This window comes from Pipistrellus hanaki (genome assembly GCF_964339955.1).
Source record: "Pipistrellus hanaki genome assembly, chromosome: 1".
In the NCBI taxonomy this organism is placed as follows: domain Eukaryota; kingdom Metazoa; phylum Chordata; class Mammalia; order Chiroptera; family Vespertilionidae; genus Pipistrellus; species Pipistrellus hanaki.
Window position 1 is genome coordinate 89,219,362 of NC_140503.1, and position 17,778 is coordinate 89,237,139.

At 41.5% G+C, this 17,778-nt stretch overlaps 1 protein-coding gene across 1 annotated transcript in view; it reads right to left on the minus strand.

Annotated features, from left to right (window-relative positions):
• Positions 1 to 2,520: 2,520 nt before the first annotated feature.
• RAB18 (RAB18, member RAS oncogene family) overlaps positions 2,521 to 17,778 on the minus strand; it is a 30,057-nt gene continuing 14,799 nt past the window's right edge. Inside the window, exons 4-8 of the mRNA XM_084876360.1 lie at positions 13,333 to 13,405; positions 9,950 to 10,068; positions 9,808 to 9,874; positions 5,246 to 7,333; positions 2,521 to 5,004 (exon numbers count right to left, since the gene is read on the minus strand). Of these exons, the coding sequence (XP_084732486.1) occupies positions 7,161 to 7,333; positions 9,808 to 9,874; positions 9,950 to 10,068; positions 13,333 to 13,405 (432 nt within the window). The 3' untranslated portion in view covers positions 2,521 to 5,004; positions 5,246 to 7,160. The remainder of the gene's footprint in view (positions 5,005 to 5,245; positions 7,334 to 9,807; positions 9,875 to 9,949; positions 10,069 to 13,332; positions 13,406 to 17,778) is intronic.

Here is a 17,778-nt window from a genome sequence, read left to right on the forward strand (position 1 = left end):
CCAGCTAAAGTCCAGCTGAGAAGGAAACTTTTGTCAAGGAGGGACAGAAAATACCTGGAGATTGGTAGGAAGGGTGAGGTCGAGAGAAGCTGTCCCAGCTTCCATGGGTGGCAAGACTGAAGAGGGATCTCTTGGCTACCAGAAGGTCTTTTCCCTCAGATGATCAAGGCCCAGAACCCAGGCTGAGCTGCACAGCCTGGAGTACCAGAGGTAAGAAGAGTAGCCCACATAACATCCAGCTAGGAAATGGGACAGGGCTTTCTGGTCACTAGGGAGACTGGAGTCAGTCAGAGATAAACAATAAATAAGTCTACAAACAATAAAAAAATATAGTTTATCTTATCTATTATTATATAAGAACAGCAACATGCAGAGATGAATATACAGATGATCCCATTAAAATAATAGGAGTAAAATAAGATATATATACACTAGAGGCCTGGTGCACAAAATTTGTGCACTAGGCGCAGGGGATCCCTCAGCCCGACCTGTGCACTCTCGCAGTCCGGGATCCCTTGGGGGATGTCTGCCTGCCTGCTTGCTGCTCCTTACCGCTCAGTTCACTGCTCCTTAGTGCTACCACTGAAGCAGGAGAGATTCCCCCATCACCGCTGTGCTTGCCAGCCATGAGCCCGGCTTCTGGCTGAGCGACGCTCCCTCTGTGAGAGCACACTGACCACCAGGGTGCAACTCCTGCATTGAGAGTCTTCACTGGTGGTCAGTGCCCATAATAACCAATCATTCTGATTGTTCCACCATAACAGTTGCTTAGGCTTTTATTATATTGATGAGTGGCCTGGTACATGAAATTCATGCATGGAGAGGGAGTTATCTCAGCCAGCTTGCACCCTCTCCAATCGGGGACCCTGGGGAGAATGTCCAACTGCCAATTTAGCCCTGATCCCTAAACCAGCAGTCAGATATCCCTCTTGCAATCTTGTACTGCTGGCTCCTAACCACTCACCTGCCTGCCTGCCTGATCATCCCTAATTGACTCTGCCTGCCTGATTGCCCTTAACCCCTTTGTCTGCCTGCCTGATCACTCCTAACCTCTCTGCCTGCCTGATTGCCCCTAATCACCCTCACCTGCCGGCCTGATCTCACCCCAACTACCCTCACCTGCCAGCCTGACTTCACCAACTGCCCTTCCCTGCTGGCCTGATCTCGCCACCAATGGCCCTCCTATGCTGGCCTGATCTCACCCCCAGTTACCTTCCCCTGCCGGCCTAATATCACCCTCAATGGCCCTCCCCTGCAGGCCTGATCTTGCCAAATGCCCTCCCAGTCTGATCTTGCCCCCAACTGCCTTCCCCTGTTGGCCTGATCTCACCCCTAACGACCCTCCCCTGCCAGCCTGATCTCACTTCTAACTGCTCTCCCCTGCCAGCCTGATCACTCCTAACTGCGCTCTGCCTGCCTGATCACCCCTAACTGCCCTCCCCTGCTGGCCTGATCGCACCTCCAACTACGTTCCCCTGCCAGCCTAGTTGCCCCAACTGTCCTCCCCTGCCAGCCTGATCTCACCTCCAATGACCTTCCCCTGCTGGCCTTACCTCGCCCCCAACTGCTCTCCCCTGCCAGCATGATCGCCTCTATCTGCCTTTGCCTGCCTGATCACCCCTAACTGCTCCCCCCTGCAGGCCTGATATCACCCCCAACTGCCATCTCCTGCCAGCCAATCTGGTTCTGATTGGTCAGTTTCTATGCCAGTTAGCGTCAAAAGCTCCACCTCCTAGGCAGCCATTGGCTCCTCACACTTCACCCAAGATCTGGTTCTGACTGGTCGGTTTCTATGCCAGTCAACGTTCCCAGGCCTATCTCTGGGCCTAATCAGAGAGGTGGAGCTGATTAGCAGCCCCCATGGAGGCCTAGAGAGAAACAGAGGTATGGCTGCTGGCAAAGCCCAGAGAGAAAGAGAGAGGCAATGGCTGATCAACAGCTGCCATGGAGGCTGCAGATCAGACCCTACCTCTTTCTCCGGGCCTCTCTCTAGGCCTGATCTGCAGCCACCTCAGCAGTCAGTGCTGGGTCACTGCACCTGCACCAGCAGTAGTCAGTGCTAGGTCACCATGGCAACCCATCACTGACTGCAGAACTGACTTCCAGTGTTCGGTCAAGCCTTCAGTTGGTCATTACAGACCCTGGGTTTTTATATATTAGGATACAGTATTTGTATATGATTATAGAGGCATGGAGAAATGCAGAAAGGGTACACATGCCAGGCTGTAACACTAATGACCTTAGGGAGGGCAGGGAAGAGTGCATTTCCCATGATAGAGAAAACTAAATAAAACACCGTGAGACACTATAAAACAGGTCCTTAAGATCACATGTATGAAGTTGGCTCACTTATATGTATATATCCAAATACATGAAGATAACCTCACTAAAATATTAACTTACTTAACAATATTGGCTTTCATCAACGCATTAAGCCTGATGGATAAAGAGCCCCTACACATTCACTTTCACAGTATACATTTGGTTGTAAGAAAAAGAGAAAATCCAACTCAAACTGGCTTCAACAAAAAAGGAATTTATTGGCTCTCATAAGTGAAAAGTGCAGAAATAATCTGACTTCTGTTCCAATTTGATGGAGGTTACAAATTGCTTCAGGGTTCCAAGTTAGAATCCCTCTTCTTTTCTTGGTACTACCCTCAGGCTGGCTCCTTTATGTTAAAAAAATTATCTGTAGCAAGGTCAGACATGAATCCTCATACCACACTATCTTCAAGAAGGTGTCTTCATCAGTAGTTCCTGAGAAAGCCTCAGCAAACATCGGTTAATGAATAGCCTGATCCAGGTAAGGTGCCTACCTATCCCTGAACCATTTACTTTGAGTGTGTGTAGGTGGTGGAGAGGAGGCGGGGAGGGGAGGTAGCATGGCATTGTTTAAAATTAACTGGGTTAACTCTAGAGCTGAAAGCATGGCAGTGCCATCCAAACCACATGCTCAGTAATGGGGGAGTGGGAGAAGAGGCGGTAATTATACAAAGAAATAGTGGATGGTATTGTGAGAGAAGGAAGTGGATGCTGGATGGGCAACGACAACATACACGAACAAGGAACTTATGCAATAAAATATTAAAAGTACTCAGTCTAAGTAGTTATCAAAGAAACATAAGTAAAATTACGTAATTTAATACTTATCAAGTTGATAAAAGAAATATTGTTTGTGTGTGCTAGAGATGGTGAAAGGGCAGGACTGAAAATAGGAGCTCTCACTGCTATTGAAAAGGTGCTTATCTACAAAGCTGTTTTAACTAAAAGGCATGTAAGCAAATTTCACCCCACAATTAGAAACATTACTGGTTTCTAAATATAAACAAAAAGCTAACAACAAATAGTAAAATTCAGAGTCCCATAACATAACAGAAGTTGACTACCTTTTACTCCGCTCCAATCTGATAGATGTTTCCATGTTGGAAAAAATAAAGATCAGATTTCCTGGGTAAATCTATATTCTTTAGCTCCAAGTCTTGACTTGGCCTATCTATTTCTTTCTTTTATCTTCTTTCAACATTCCTAGACAAAACCCAGAATGAAGCCTATAGATGACTAATCTTGGCATAGCTGGGATCAGAACTAGTAAAATGTCTTCTGAAAACTGATTTAAGTCCTTTCACCCCATACCAACTTGGGAAAATACACAAGAAACAAGAAATTCCCTAAGTGTGATTGTTGAAATAGACCTCAATACATAGAAGCATAATGCTTGTATACTGAGAAGACTTGCAGTCTAGAGTACTTACAGGATTGTACCAGTTCACTTGAAAGTCAGAAAAAATATACACTAAACTGTATTTAAAGATATTACAGCTATGAGGTAGGTCTGTGCCATCCCACAGGTAGAATAGTGGCATAAGAAGGATGCTCTTATAAGCTATGGGGCCAGTTCCACACTTTGTACAGAATCATGTATATTTAAGTATGCAAACTACAATGAATCAAAATGAAGTCCAATTCCAGTGCACTCAATTAGAAAATCAACACCAAGTGTGAATTTAGATGACAATGAAGTGAAAATATTTCCCTTCACCCTCGATTTTGAACAAGACTGTTCCTGAATTTTTCTCAAATCCAGTTACAAATTGGAAGTTAAGGTGCCATAAGTCCCCTGACATTGTACTATTCTAAGTCAGAGATTTTCATTCCAACCCGAGAAGATAAAATAACTAAAAGACAACTTACTTCACTACCTTAACTTTTTGGTTAAATGACTTATAGATGGCTGGTTTACATCAATGGGATTTATTACATAACCCAAAAATCTGAAATATTTCTATTATACATAAAAAAGAACAATAAGAAATAGGAAAACTCTCAACCCTGCTGAAACTAGTCACAGCAAAGGGAGCAGTGGTCAAGAACATGGATTCAACAGTGAAGTTGCCTTAACTGGAATTCAACTCCATCACTGATTAGCTCTATGATCTTTGGGAAGTTACCTAACATATTTGTGGTTTCATTATTCTCATTTTTTTCTTTACTGATTTCAGAGAGGAAGAGAAAAGGAGATAGAGAAACATCAATGATTAGAGAAAATCATTGATCCATGCCTCCTGCACGCCTCCAACTGGGGATTGAGCCCGCAACCCAGGCATGTGCCCTTGGCCGGAATCACACCTGGGATTCTTCAGTCCGCAGGCTGAAGCTCTATCCACTGAGCCAAGCCAGCTAGGGCTCATTATCCTCATCTTTAAAGAAGAGTACCAACCAATCTCTTAAGGTTGCTGTGAGATTTCATGAGATAATCCAGCACTTAGAACAGCAGTTCACACAAAGGAAACTTACAATAAATGCTATTACTCCATATTAGGAGTAATTGTGTATATGTTTATTTAGGTCTATTTCTGTATTCCAAGAACTCAAACACTATATCCTAATTGTTCTAATTTGCAACATAATAAAGCACTTTAATATTTCAAATGCGTGGAAAATAAAAATTAACCAATTCCTTTCAGTGACTAATTTTAGATATTACAACTACTTCACTTAGAAAACCTTCACTATGGCCAAAACCGGTTTGGCTCAGTGGTAGAGCGTCGGTCTGCGGACTGAAAGGTCCTGGGTTCGATTCCGGTCAAGGGCATGTACGTTGGCTGCAGGCACATCCCCAGTAGGGGATGTGCAGGAGGCGGCTGGCCGATGTCTCTCATCGACGTTTCTGGCTCTGTCTCTCTCCCTTCCTCTCTGTAAAAAAATCAATAAAATATATTAAAAAAAAAAAAAAAGGAAAGAAAACCTCCACTATGAAACAATAAGTTTGCAACAAAATAGTAAAGGGAAAGCCACAGACTACCGTAGAATTGAATAACATTACATTCAGAGGTCCTTCAGCTGGTGAGATTAATAGGTAAATGGATAATACTTTCTGAACAAATACATCTAGGGAAAGCAGGCTATATTTATTCAAAAACTATAAAAGGTTACAATATAAATCAAACAAAATTAGTTTTTAAAAGTTAAGTGACTCATGTATCCAAATTCTGACCAATTCAAGGCAATAATGCAATGTACAGAAAGATTATTATATAGCCCAAAGGAGTAAAAAGCAATAAACAGAAATGCCTTATCAATACAGATTCTACATGAATATACAAATCTACAGTTTTAACAGAACAAAAATCCTAAGTACATGTGTTGGCTACCTTTTTCCAAATTAAAGTAGTAAATGTTTTATACTTGATAAAAATGTATATACCGTACACAACTTTTAATCACATGTAATGAGGTCTAACAAGTGTGAATAAAGTAGAATATAAGGTTTTATGTGGAGGTGGACATTTCAGAAAGAACCCAACTTCAAATAAATCTACTATCATATATATTGCAAAGATGACCCACAAAAATGTTTATCCTTTACAACGGCATACAAAGAACAAAATGCCCAGAAATTAATATCAGAATTGTACTGTGAAGGGTATTAGAGTGATTGACTTATCTGAAAAGACAAACTACTTATTTGGGAGCTTAAATAGCAGAGGTCAATGTGAATTAAATAACATGAGTAAAAGAAAGCATATAATGTACAATAGCTAAGGTTAGAAAACTGAATATCGTGGGAAAGATTTATTAGTCTGTACAAGTTGGTTTTAATAAAATATTGAATTGTTACAATAAATTACCAAGATTTTCACTGCAACACTATTTTCCCATACACATCAAAATCTGGAAGCAATATGACTTTCTCAAATTGTCATTTACTGTTTGTTTGTTTTTTATCCCAACACTCAAAATACAGACATAGGTTTTTTAATATCAACAAACCATTTATGGAAGTCATTAGATACAGCTATTCATAAACATTACACAGCTACAATTGGAGGTACCTGGACAAACACCACCAACATTTATAGAAAAAGGTGTTGGTTTCAAAGTGTAAATACTAACATGAGTCACATAAACACACTATTCATGTCTTTCCAAAACCAAAATGGGGAAAACCTTATTGCCATTCTGCCAAACACCCACTGAAAATGCTGCACTAAGTGTCTTGAATCCAATGTACATATCACAGAATTAAAACTCTAGTTAAGGAACTGAGCTACTCATTGAAATTAAAAAGTAAGATCAAACTTCTTTAACATATCAATGCTATTTTAGAAGCATCATCAGAACAGAGATTTAATTATAAATTGGCCTGGATTGCATCCTATAAAGAGAATTTTGCTTAGTACCAAAAGAGAATCTGTCAGCAAACATCCTAGGGAAAGCTGTGGAATCATGCTCTTTGTTATTCTTGAAGAAACTCACCAGGTTGGATACCTGTAATCTCTCAGCAGTTCTAGGAGTTCTACATACCAATTAATTCAGTAATTGATAGGAGTATTTAAGCAAAAAGACCAAAAGTAGACCTTGTTCTCACATATATTAGACAGGTGGATTTTTAAAAATCACATGATAAATGTAAATCATAAAATCAAGTGTACTTATAAAGGTACACCAATTTTATGTTACATAAAAAACTGTAGGCTGCAAACTGTGCATGCTTACCATAACATTTTACCTGGGAAAGCCAATGAGTGAGATTTCTTGTAAATACTTATGCCATGATACAAAACAAATATGTGCAAACTGCAAGGTCCCTAAAATAGCAGTTAAAGAGTTTATATACAGAAAGATGTCACTATCTGATCAAATATGGCATTTCCCAGAGTCTATAACACAGAACAATAACCTCCACAGGCTCCTCCATGGCCTTCTTCCCTGTGTGACAGTTTGACTCCTTTATTCTGGTTCTCACTTTCCCACAGTCCAGGCGTCTGAATGATCTTTTCAACAAGTTCCTCAAAGGCACACTGTACACCATCACACGTTTTTGCACTTGCCTCTGAAATTCAAGGGAAAATGTCATTTTTTTTAATGTATATTAAGTACATTCCTTCTGATCATACGCCTATGTTTTTATGGGAAATTATTATGGTATATAGATCAGCCTACAATATGTAAAGACCCAAATCAATAATTCCCCCCCAACAGGTTTAATATTAGTGAATTTCCTCAAAGTCTCAGTGCCTGTCAGCTTTACTATTAAAGCGTCTCCCAGATTAGTTAACTTTCACCACCTGCCAAAAGCCACAGTCAAAGCCACCAGCTTCATTCATCTGAACTACTGTATTTTAAGAGAATGACTAGCCTCTTGCTTCTGCTTTCATGGTCCATTTTCTACACAAATGGGTCCTTTTAAAAAAGAGTATCAGACCACAGCACTATTCCCTTGCTTTCCACCTCACTTAGAATTAAAGAACATTTATTTCCCATATCCAGTGAGGTCCAACATGAACTTTTTAAATCCCAGCTCCCATTATCACCAACCTTCCCCCAACACACACTGCTCCAGCCAGAGCTTTCTTCCTGTTTCTTAAATACATTAAACTGGTTTCTACCTACCTCAGGAAATATCTGCTATTCTCTCAGCCTGAAATGCTCTCCCTCTAGGTCTTCATATGAGTGATTCTTGCTTAAATGTAATGTCATTGCTTTACAGAACTCTGCCTAACCATTTCCCACACCGGTCATCCTCTCTCTCCTAACAATGTTTTCTTTCTTTCAAAGGATTATTTATTTATTTAACTATTTCCTATACTAAAACATAAGCTCCATGAAAACAGGGAGTTCATTCTATTCACTATTATATCATCAGTGGCCAATCAATATTTAATAAACAAACGAATAAATGTTGAAATGAAGGACTCCCAGCAAGTAAGCAGTAGAGGAGTACTCAGTTCTTTTCTAAAACTCCCTATACCTTTCACTTACAGTACCCTGCTTCTACCTATATATGATGTGCTCCCATATTAATTTATTGATTCCTAGGCAATTCTAACACTATGGACTAAGTTAGTAATTCCTAAAGCTGACTTCACATTAGAATCAACTAGGGTGTTTTTTTTATATATTGCCTTCTGGGCCTTCTTTAAAACCCATGACAAGGCCCAGGGGCCTAGAATTTTAAAAAGCTCTGCAGGTGCTTCTGATACAGGCGGTCCACTTTTCTGGATGAGGAGGTCAGCAAACTTTTTTTGTAAAGGGCCAGATAATAAGTATTTTAGGCTTTGTAGACCATGGTTTCTGTTGTAACTGAACTCTGCCATGAATCCAAAAGCAGCCACAGACAATATGTAGAAACCTGAGGGTGGCTGTATTCCAATACAAATAATGGGGCCAAATTTGGCCCCTATTGTAGTTTGCCAAACCCTGCTCTACCATGCTTCTGAAATATTAATGTGCACGCAAATCACATGAAGATTTTATTAAACTACAGATTCCAATTCAGAAAATCTGGTTATAGCTTGAGATGAAGCATTTCTAGCAAGCTCCCAGGTGGTGCCACTGTTGCCAGCACATGAACCAGCAAAGTACAACTTTAGCACAGGGAGCATGGCTTTATTGAATGGCATTACATCCTGAGAGGAATAATTTGACAGTGTTCTGTATGACTTCACATAATGAGATCCTATTTTTTATTATAAAAGGAAAAATAAAGAATCTGATTCTATAGTTAGATTTTACAGCATGGGACAACTATGAACTAAATACATCTAACCTAATAATAGAGTGATATGCAAATTAACCATCACTCTGCTACACAAGCCACACCCGCCAGCCAATCAGAGTATGCATAGTAGCCCAACAAAGATGGCAGTTAATTTGCATATGCAGAGGGAGGGAGGAGTGAAGACTGAAGACAGCATAGAAGGAAAAGGGAGGAAAAGTGGAAAGCAAGGCGGCTGCGGCTGCTGGAGGGAAAGCACTGGCAGCGCACACAGGGCAGGGTGGGGCGGGGTGCGCAGCAGCAGCAGCAGCGCTCACAGCCCCGGAGGTGGCAGCAGCAGGCGAGGCCCCAGAAGCAGTGGGCGCACACAGCCCCCGAGGGAGTGGTGGGCGCACACAGCCCCCGAGGGAGTGGTGGGCGCACACAGCCCCTGAGGTGGCCATGGGCGCCGTGGGGCGGGCACAGTGGAAGAGCTGGGGGTGGCGGGAGGGAAGCCCGCCGGAAGTCTTGCAGAAATATTCCTGCAACAGGTGTCTAGTCTATCTATAATAATAATAGTATAATATGCTAATTAGACTGACCATCCTTCTGGACAACCTTCCAGAGGAAGCCAGGGCTGCAAGGGAAGCCCAGGTCCCGGGTGCCACGGGAAGCCAGTGCAGATAGCTGGGAGAAGGCAGGCCTACACTTGCACAGATTTCGTGCAGCAGGCCTCTAGTATCATTTATAATTCATTGAGAAAAATTTAACAGAAATTCCACTTTTAAATTGCTCAGTAACAAGTAAATGATAAATATTCACACACCTACCTATAAATAACATGGAATGCTTTCGTGCAAATTTCAGGCCTTCGTTTCTATCAACTTCACGATTTTCCTAAAAAATAGATTCAAAGATTTTAAAAAAAACTACCAAGACACAGAGAAAAATGCCAAGTGTCTAACTTCTTACCTTATCAATTTTATTTCCAACTAGCATGTTTACTATGTCATTTCTTGTGCAGTATGTCTCCAATTCATTTAACCAATTATCCAGCTTAACAAAGGTGTCTCTTCGTGTGACATCATAAACTGAAGTAAAAAGAGTCATTTATTAAATAACCATTTAAAAATAAGAGCAATGATATCATATTTTTTTATATGAAAATAGGAACTAACATTACTATATAGGAAAATCTGGGTTTTTTTTTTTAAGTCTTTTATACTTATCAGTATCTACTCATCCAAAAGAAGCAACAAGTACATGAAAAAAAAATACAAACACATTTTAATTTTATTAACACATACTGTAAGAGAAATTAGTTATATCCTGTGTGATAACTGAAAATTAATTTAAGTAAAACAACTGCTACCCCCATTCATAACAATAAGAAAATGAAATCTGTACAAAAACAGTGTTTTGGTTCAAATCTGGGGCAAAATATCAAAAACTTTACATGAATTTGTTAATTTGTTTCTTACAAAGACCAGAATTTGAAAACCCAAGTAAAATTAGTACATGGGATCCTGATTGTCTTCCTGTTATCCCTTTCACATTATTCTGAATTATTGTAAGTAAAGAGTTTTATTAATTTACAGTATTTTCTAAACTTAGGAAATGCTAAAATCAAAACAATAAGACTCACTGTCAAATTAATACAAGTAAAACCAAAGCCTCAAAAGTCACAATATGAAAGAATTCTCCCTACAACTGGTCAATATTCATTTCAAACCATTTCCCAGGAGCATTAAAAACACTTTTAATGCAAGCCTGCATGATAGAGCAGCATCTGAGGTGTAGGTCTAAGTTCTGCTGCTCCAGAGCCTGGCCTCCAAACCTCCCAGCCCAGGACAGCATCTGTCAGCTCTGGCCTGGCTCTATCCCAGGAATGTCGTTGATCATTATGAAAATCCCAGAAATGTGGAATCTTTTGACAAGACATCTAAAAATGTTGGAGGACCTGTGGGGCTCCAGCATGTGGTGATATAATGAAATTACAGATTCAAGTGGATGAAAAGGGGAAGATAGTGGATGCCAATATAAAACATTTGGCTATGGTTCTACAACTGCCTCCAGCTCATTGGCCACTGAACAACTGACAAGGAAGACAGTGAAGGAAGCCTTGACTATCAAAAACTCAAATATCATCAAGAAACTCTGCTTTCTCCCTATGGAACTGCACTGTACCACACTGGCTGAAGATACAATCAAGGCCACCCTGGCTAATTACAAATTGAAATAAGAATCCAAGAAAGGCAAGGTGAAGAAGAAAGAGTCCTTAGCAAAGCTTCCAGCAGGACATATCAGCTGCTAGCCCACCAGTCATGCAGTAAACATAGATTTCAAAAGCCCTCACACACTACAATAAAAGAGCTGTGTGATTACCATAATACCCACATTTGTGGCTCTACTGCAAGCAAAATACAGTTTAATTGTTCTGAATCCTGTGGTTTCTTTCAGCCCACTTTTATCATTTTAACCCAATTTGTGTATGTTTTGTATCGTTTGTATGGCCTTAAAACTGAAATCAGTTAAGTCTCAAGTTTTGATAGTACATGAAATGCACAAAAATTTATTTTACCTGAATCTACTTTGGGGAACATTTCCATTAGAACTCCTTAGTATGGTTATTTGATAGAACTAAGTATTATACATGAAATAGATCTGCATATATCTATACTAATAAAAAAAATTAATATGCTAATTAAGCCGAGTCGACCAGACATCTTCCGGATGTCCAACTTCCTTCCAGATAAAGCCACAGTGGCAGGGGCTGAGGCAGAGGCAGTTAGGGGCGATCAGGCTGGCATATGAGCCATTAGGGGGTGATAAGTCCAGCAGGAAGAGGCAGTTAGGGGTGATCAGGCAGGCAGGTGAGCAGTTAGGAACCAGTGGTCCCAAATTGGAGATAGAGCAGGCCGGGCTGAGGGACCATCCCCAACCCCTACACGAATTTCATGCCCTGAGCCTCTAATAAAATAAATAAAAGAATGTAAGCACAAAAAATAAAAGACAAGCACTTTTTAATAAACCAAACCACATTTGGTTTTTAAATTTTGTGTGATTATAAATCAACAGTGTTAAGGGCTTTGGGCTATTTTTTTACGACTAATAAAATGCCACTAATTGAAGATCAGTTTCTGGTACTACTCTGAAACCAACTATATGTGGATCAATCTTCAATTATTTCCTTATTAACATGTACTTTTAAGTCTAATAAATTAGTCTGATCTTTATTTTTCAATTGCTTGACAAAGGGTTAAAAATAAGTTTTGAAAGTTCTGTTCCCATTGCAATTAGCTAATATTAATAATAGGAAAGAGGCAAAGGGAAGGCCAGACATTATGAGCATGGTTATCTGGGCAGCTTCACCAGAAGGCTGCAACTTTACACATCCCAGGGAACCACCATTCCACACAGATCACCAAGGGAAGGGTCCAAAAAGGGGAAGATGCAGGCAAGTACCCTCCCTACGTCAGGGTGTAGGGAAGATGCTTGTCTGTCAGCCTAACCTGGGAACAAAAATAATTGGCCAGAGGGGAGGAGGCAATGCAAGCCCACAAAAATTTGAGAATACATAATCCAAAGACAAATAATTATCTCTTTCTTGTGCTTCTGGCTTTGCTCCTGCTTCCTTGCACTCACCATGTAATCTCTCTAGTCATGTGGCCCTAGAAGCCATGTGAACCCCACATCCAATGGACTGCAGCTGGGAACACAAGCTAAACTAGCCAGATGCTGGAGTGAACTTGCAAATATAGAATGGAGATTCTGAGTATTGGCTTTAATCCTAGCACTGCTGAAGATAAGATTGGACTTTACCATGACAAGATAGATGGAGATGAGACCTTGGAAACACAGGATTTAATTCCACAGATATAAAACTTTCCACAAAAATTCATCCTCCTATGGGGAGCTCAGAAAATTCTTATCCCAGAAGCAACCCCATCCTAGCCAGTTTGGCTCAGTGGATAATGGCCTGTGGTTTGAAGGGTCACAGGTTCGATTCCAGGCAAGGACACATGCCCAGGTTGCAGGCTTGATCCCAAATAGGGAGCATGATTCTCTCTCTTCACTGATGTTTCTGTCTCCCTCTCTCTCTCCCTTCTTCTCTGAAATCAATAAAAATATATTTTTAGAAAAGCACCCCAAGAAGCCCACTTCCATGGGCAACAGGTGGGGACACAGGGAGCACCTCACCAATAACCATCTCAATATTCATTAATATTAAATAAAGTTAGCACAAGGTCAAGTTACACAAAAGTAGCCCTAGAGAAAAATAAAAACGTATTCATCTTCACAGATATGTATAATAAACAACATTTTAAAAATAGTATATTAAAGTAAAAACTTACCTAATATAACACCCTGTGCACCTCTATAATAGCTGGGAGTTAATGTTCTGAACCTCTCTTGACCAGCAGTATCCTAAAAGTGACAATCAATTACTATTAAATAAAAAAAGTATAAATTAGAGACATCCAAAACACTAAGTTAAGAGTAGAAAGTAAACAGCATTATTAAAAATATTAATGCACAAACAGATTTAAAATTTGAAATTTAAATGTGTTCTCTTAATGACAAATGTTACCCTAATATATAAAAACCCTGGGCTCATAACATCCAAAACAACCAAAAGCTCTACCGACCAGATATCAGTGCTGGGTTGCTGTGATGACCCAGCACTGACTGCCCACCACTGCTGGTGCTCTTACCCAGTACTGACTACAGATCAGGCCTGAAGATAGGACTGGAAAGAGAAGCAAGGTCTGATCCATAGCCTCCGTGCAGTTGTTGATCAGCCTTTGCCTTTCTCATTCTCATGGGGCCAGACCAGCAGCCATGCCTCTCTTTCTCTTGGGCCTCCGCTAGAGCTGCTGATCAGCCCTGCCTACCTAATCAGGCCTACTGATAGGCCCAGAGATGCTGATGGCATTGAAAGTGACCAATCAGAACCAAATCTAGGTGAAGTGCAAGGAGCGAATGGCTGCCTAGGAGCAGGAGCTTTTGATGTTGACTGGCATAGAAACTGACAAATCAGAATCAAATCTAGGTAAAGTGCGAGGAGTCAATGGCTACCTAGGAGGCAGAGCTTTTGATGCTGACTGGAATAGAATCTGACCAATCAGAACCAAATCTGGCTGAAGCATGAGGAGCAAATGGCTGCCTAGGAGGTGGACCTTTTGATGTTGACTGGCATAGAAACTGACCAATCAGAACCAAATCTGGGTAAAGTGTGAGGAACCAATGGCTGCCTAGGAGGCGGAGCTTTTGAAGCTGACTGGCATAGAAACCGACCAATCAGAACCTAATCTGGGTGAACTGCGAAGGCAGAACCTAAGGTTGGGGCTGAGGAGGGGTTTTAAGGGCAATAGCTGTTTGGTATAAGGTGTAAGAAAGTGGTTCAATTTTTTTAATGAGCAGTTTGGCAGTATAATGCATATGGCTAGGTATCAGTCCATATATATATATATATATATATATATTATGTATTTTTGTCTGCCAAGAGCATCTCCTCCTGCTGAAAAAGGCTTATCCCCCCATTTAAGCAATCCTATCCTATATAATCTATCTGTACTAATAATATATACTAATAAAAGGGTAATATGTTAATTAGACCAGGTCGACCAGCCATTTTTTGGACATCCAATTTCCTTCCAGACAAAGCCATGGTGGTGGGGGCCAAAGCAGAGGTCATTAAGGGCAATCAGGCAGGCAGAGAAGGGCTGTTAGGGGTGAGAACAGGCCAGCAGGGGAGGGCAGTTGGGGGGCAAGATCAGGATGGCAGGGGAGAACAGTTAGGAGTGTTCGGGCAGACAGAGGCAGTTGGGGGTGAGATCAGGCTGGCAGGGGAGAGCAGTTGGGGGCGATCAGACAGGCAGGCAGAGGGGTTAGGGGCAATCAGGTAGGCAGGCAGAGGTAGATAGGGGTGATCAGGCAGGCAGGCAGGTGAACGATTAGGAGTCAACAGTCCCAGATTGCAAGACAGATGTCCCACAGGGATCAAGCCTAAACCGAAGTTCATACATCCTCCAAGGAGTCCCTAATTGGAGAGGGTGCAGGCTGGGCTGAGGAAACCTCTCCCCTCCTCCCATGCACAAATTCCATGCCCCGGGCCACTAGTCTCTCTATATAAAAGCCTAAGCGACCATGATAGCCAGATTACCAGAAGACCGGCCATAGCTATGATGTGCACTGACCACAAGGGGGCAGATGCTCAATGCAGGAGCTGCCCCCTTGTGGTCAGTGTGCTCCCACAACCAACTCCTGAGGCTGGTCAACCTCCCATGGTCCCTCCTCTTGGCCAGCCGGCTGGTCCCAACCAGCCCAATCACCAGCCAGGCTGAGGGACCCCATCTATGCACAAATTTGTGTACCAGGCTCTAGTATTAAATAAAATTCATTGCTGACTCATCTCAAAAATGCACCTAAGTAAAGGTGTTCTACCACTTCAGATTTAAGATTTTTATCAGTCACAAAACCTATTTCATTGAAAGCTATGGTTCTCAACTTTGGCTGTGAAATGAAATTTCCTGGATAATAGGTTCCAACCTACAAATATTCTAATTTGATTGGTCTAGTCTAGGGACTGAAGGAAGTTTTTAAGACCTTACCAAGTGATTCTAATATAAAATCAAGGTTGAGAACCACTGGTTTAAAGAGAATTACAGGAGTGTCTTATTTTAGGTAAGAACTTTTAAGTTGGACTTTTTAAAGTGTCTTCTATATATTTTCTTTTAGGAAAATGCATAAAACCAAACCACTCATTTCTGACTCATGCGAGGGATGAGTACACTGTACACTAATAGGAAATTAAGATTTCATGAGGAAGGAACCTCATCTGCTTAAACACCAGTTTAACCCCAGTGCCTAGAGAAAGTCCTGCCACTGGATAGCTGCTCAACTTCTGTTGGGGGAAAACAAAATGAAAAAACTAATTAACAAGTCTCTACTTCCAGGATGGTTTCCTTCTGCCTTCTTTCTACTATCCTTGGGCTGTGGCTTCAAGGTAACTAAGATTATGCAAAGTAGGAGTTGGCAATCTCTGCCTTAGCTCACCATGTGTTTTATTATATAAGGTTTTATAAAACCTGAACACAGCCAGTCCCATTTTACTCATGTACTTCCATATGGTCCACTTTTATGGGAAACTTTGCACCAGAGAAAACAGGGGTTGGGGGACTGTGTGATAGGGTTAAAGGATCAAGAAGTACAAATTGGTAGTCACAAAACTGTCACAGGGATGTAAAATACAGCATTGGGAATATAATCAATAATTTAATAACTATGTATGGTGCCAGGTGGGTATTAGAAAAAAGTGTGAAACACTATAAAGTTTATGATTTGTCTAATGACTATAATGAAACTAGTATGACTGAAACTAATATACAATAACTAGAGGCCTGGTGCACAGATTCATGCACCACTGGGGTCCCTCGGCATAGCCTGTGGGGATTGGGCTGAAACCACCAGTCCAACGCTGCCTGCCACTGCTGCTCATCCCAGCCCCACTATGCCTGCTGCCGCCGCTGCTCAGTAGGCTCACTGCCACTCCTCTGCAGTCTCCAGGCTGCAGCAGCCAGCCATGAGCCCTATGTCTAATGCCCATCAGTCAGCTGAGCAGCACTTACACTCCTAAGTTGAGCGTCTGCCCCTGGTTGTCAGTGTGTGTTATAGCGACTGGTTGACCAGTCTTTCGGTTGCTTAGGCTTTTACATATATGTGTGTGTGTGTGTGTGTGTATACATATTGTCTAACGACTATTCACACATACACACACACACCTACATATACATACAGACTAGAGGCTCGGTGCACGAATTCACGCACCAGTGGGGTCTCTCGGTCTGGCTTGTGGGATTGGGCCAAAACCGGCTCTCTGACATGCCCCAAGAAGTCCCAGATTGCAAAAGGGTGCAGGCCAGGCCCAACCTGTGCATGATCAGGGCCAGGGAGGGATGCGGGAGGTTGGCCAGCTAGGGAGGGCCTGCAGGAAGGCTCCAGGGTTTGTCTTGACCATCCCACTCAGTCCCGTTTGAATGGACCCTAGAGCAAGCTAACCTACCAGTTGGTGTGTCTACCCCCTGGTGGTCAATGCACGCCATAGTGACTGGTCAACCAGTCGACTGTCAGTCCCCTGGTGGTCAGTGCATGTCATAGTGACTAGTTGACTAGTCAACTGCCCCATGGTGGTCAGTGCACGTCACAGCAAGCGGTTGAGCAGCCTTAGCATATCATTAGCATATTATGCTTTGATAGGTTGAATGGAAGATCAGACGACTGGACACTTGGAATATTAGGCTTTTATTATATAGGATAATTAATGTAAACTAATTAGAAAATATAATTTAAAAGGTTTATAGTCTGATAATGTAAAGTATCCTGAAAAAAGGAAAGCTGTATATTAAATGTCAACTTAGCTACCAGCCCCATGGTTGTAAACTCAAATTTAGCTATGGAGCAAACAGAAGCTAGCTCCTTTACATATAAACAGTGCTAACAACCTCTAAGAGGTTTAGAAGGTCGAGAAAAATTTTAAACCAGCAGTGACAGGCTCTGGCAATAACTAGTTTCTTTCCCTGGCCACAGCAGACAATGCTTTAAGAAAATAAAATAAGGTAAAGAGTGGTTTGTGGTAATTTATAGCCCAGAAGAAAAACAGGAAAATAACTTTGATGTAAACCACTCTGCACATTCATTGCTCTGCCACAGATAAACTTAAATAAATGTAGAATGTCCTTGGCTTCCAGATTCTCACCACTATAGAAACTGGCCTTCCCTTACCCCTGCGTGTTAAAGTA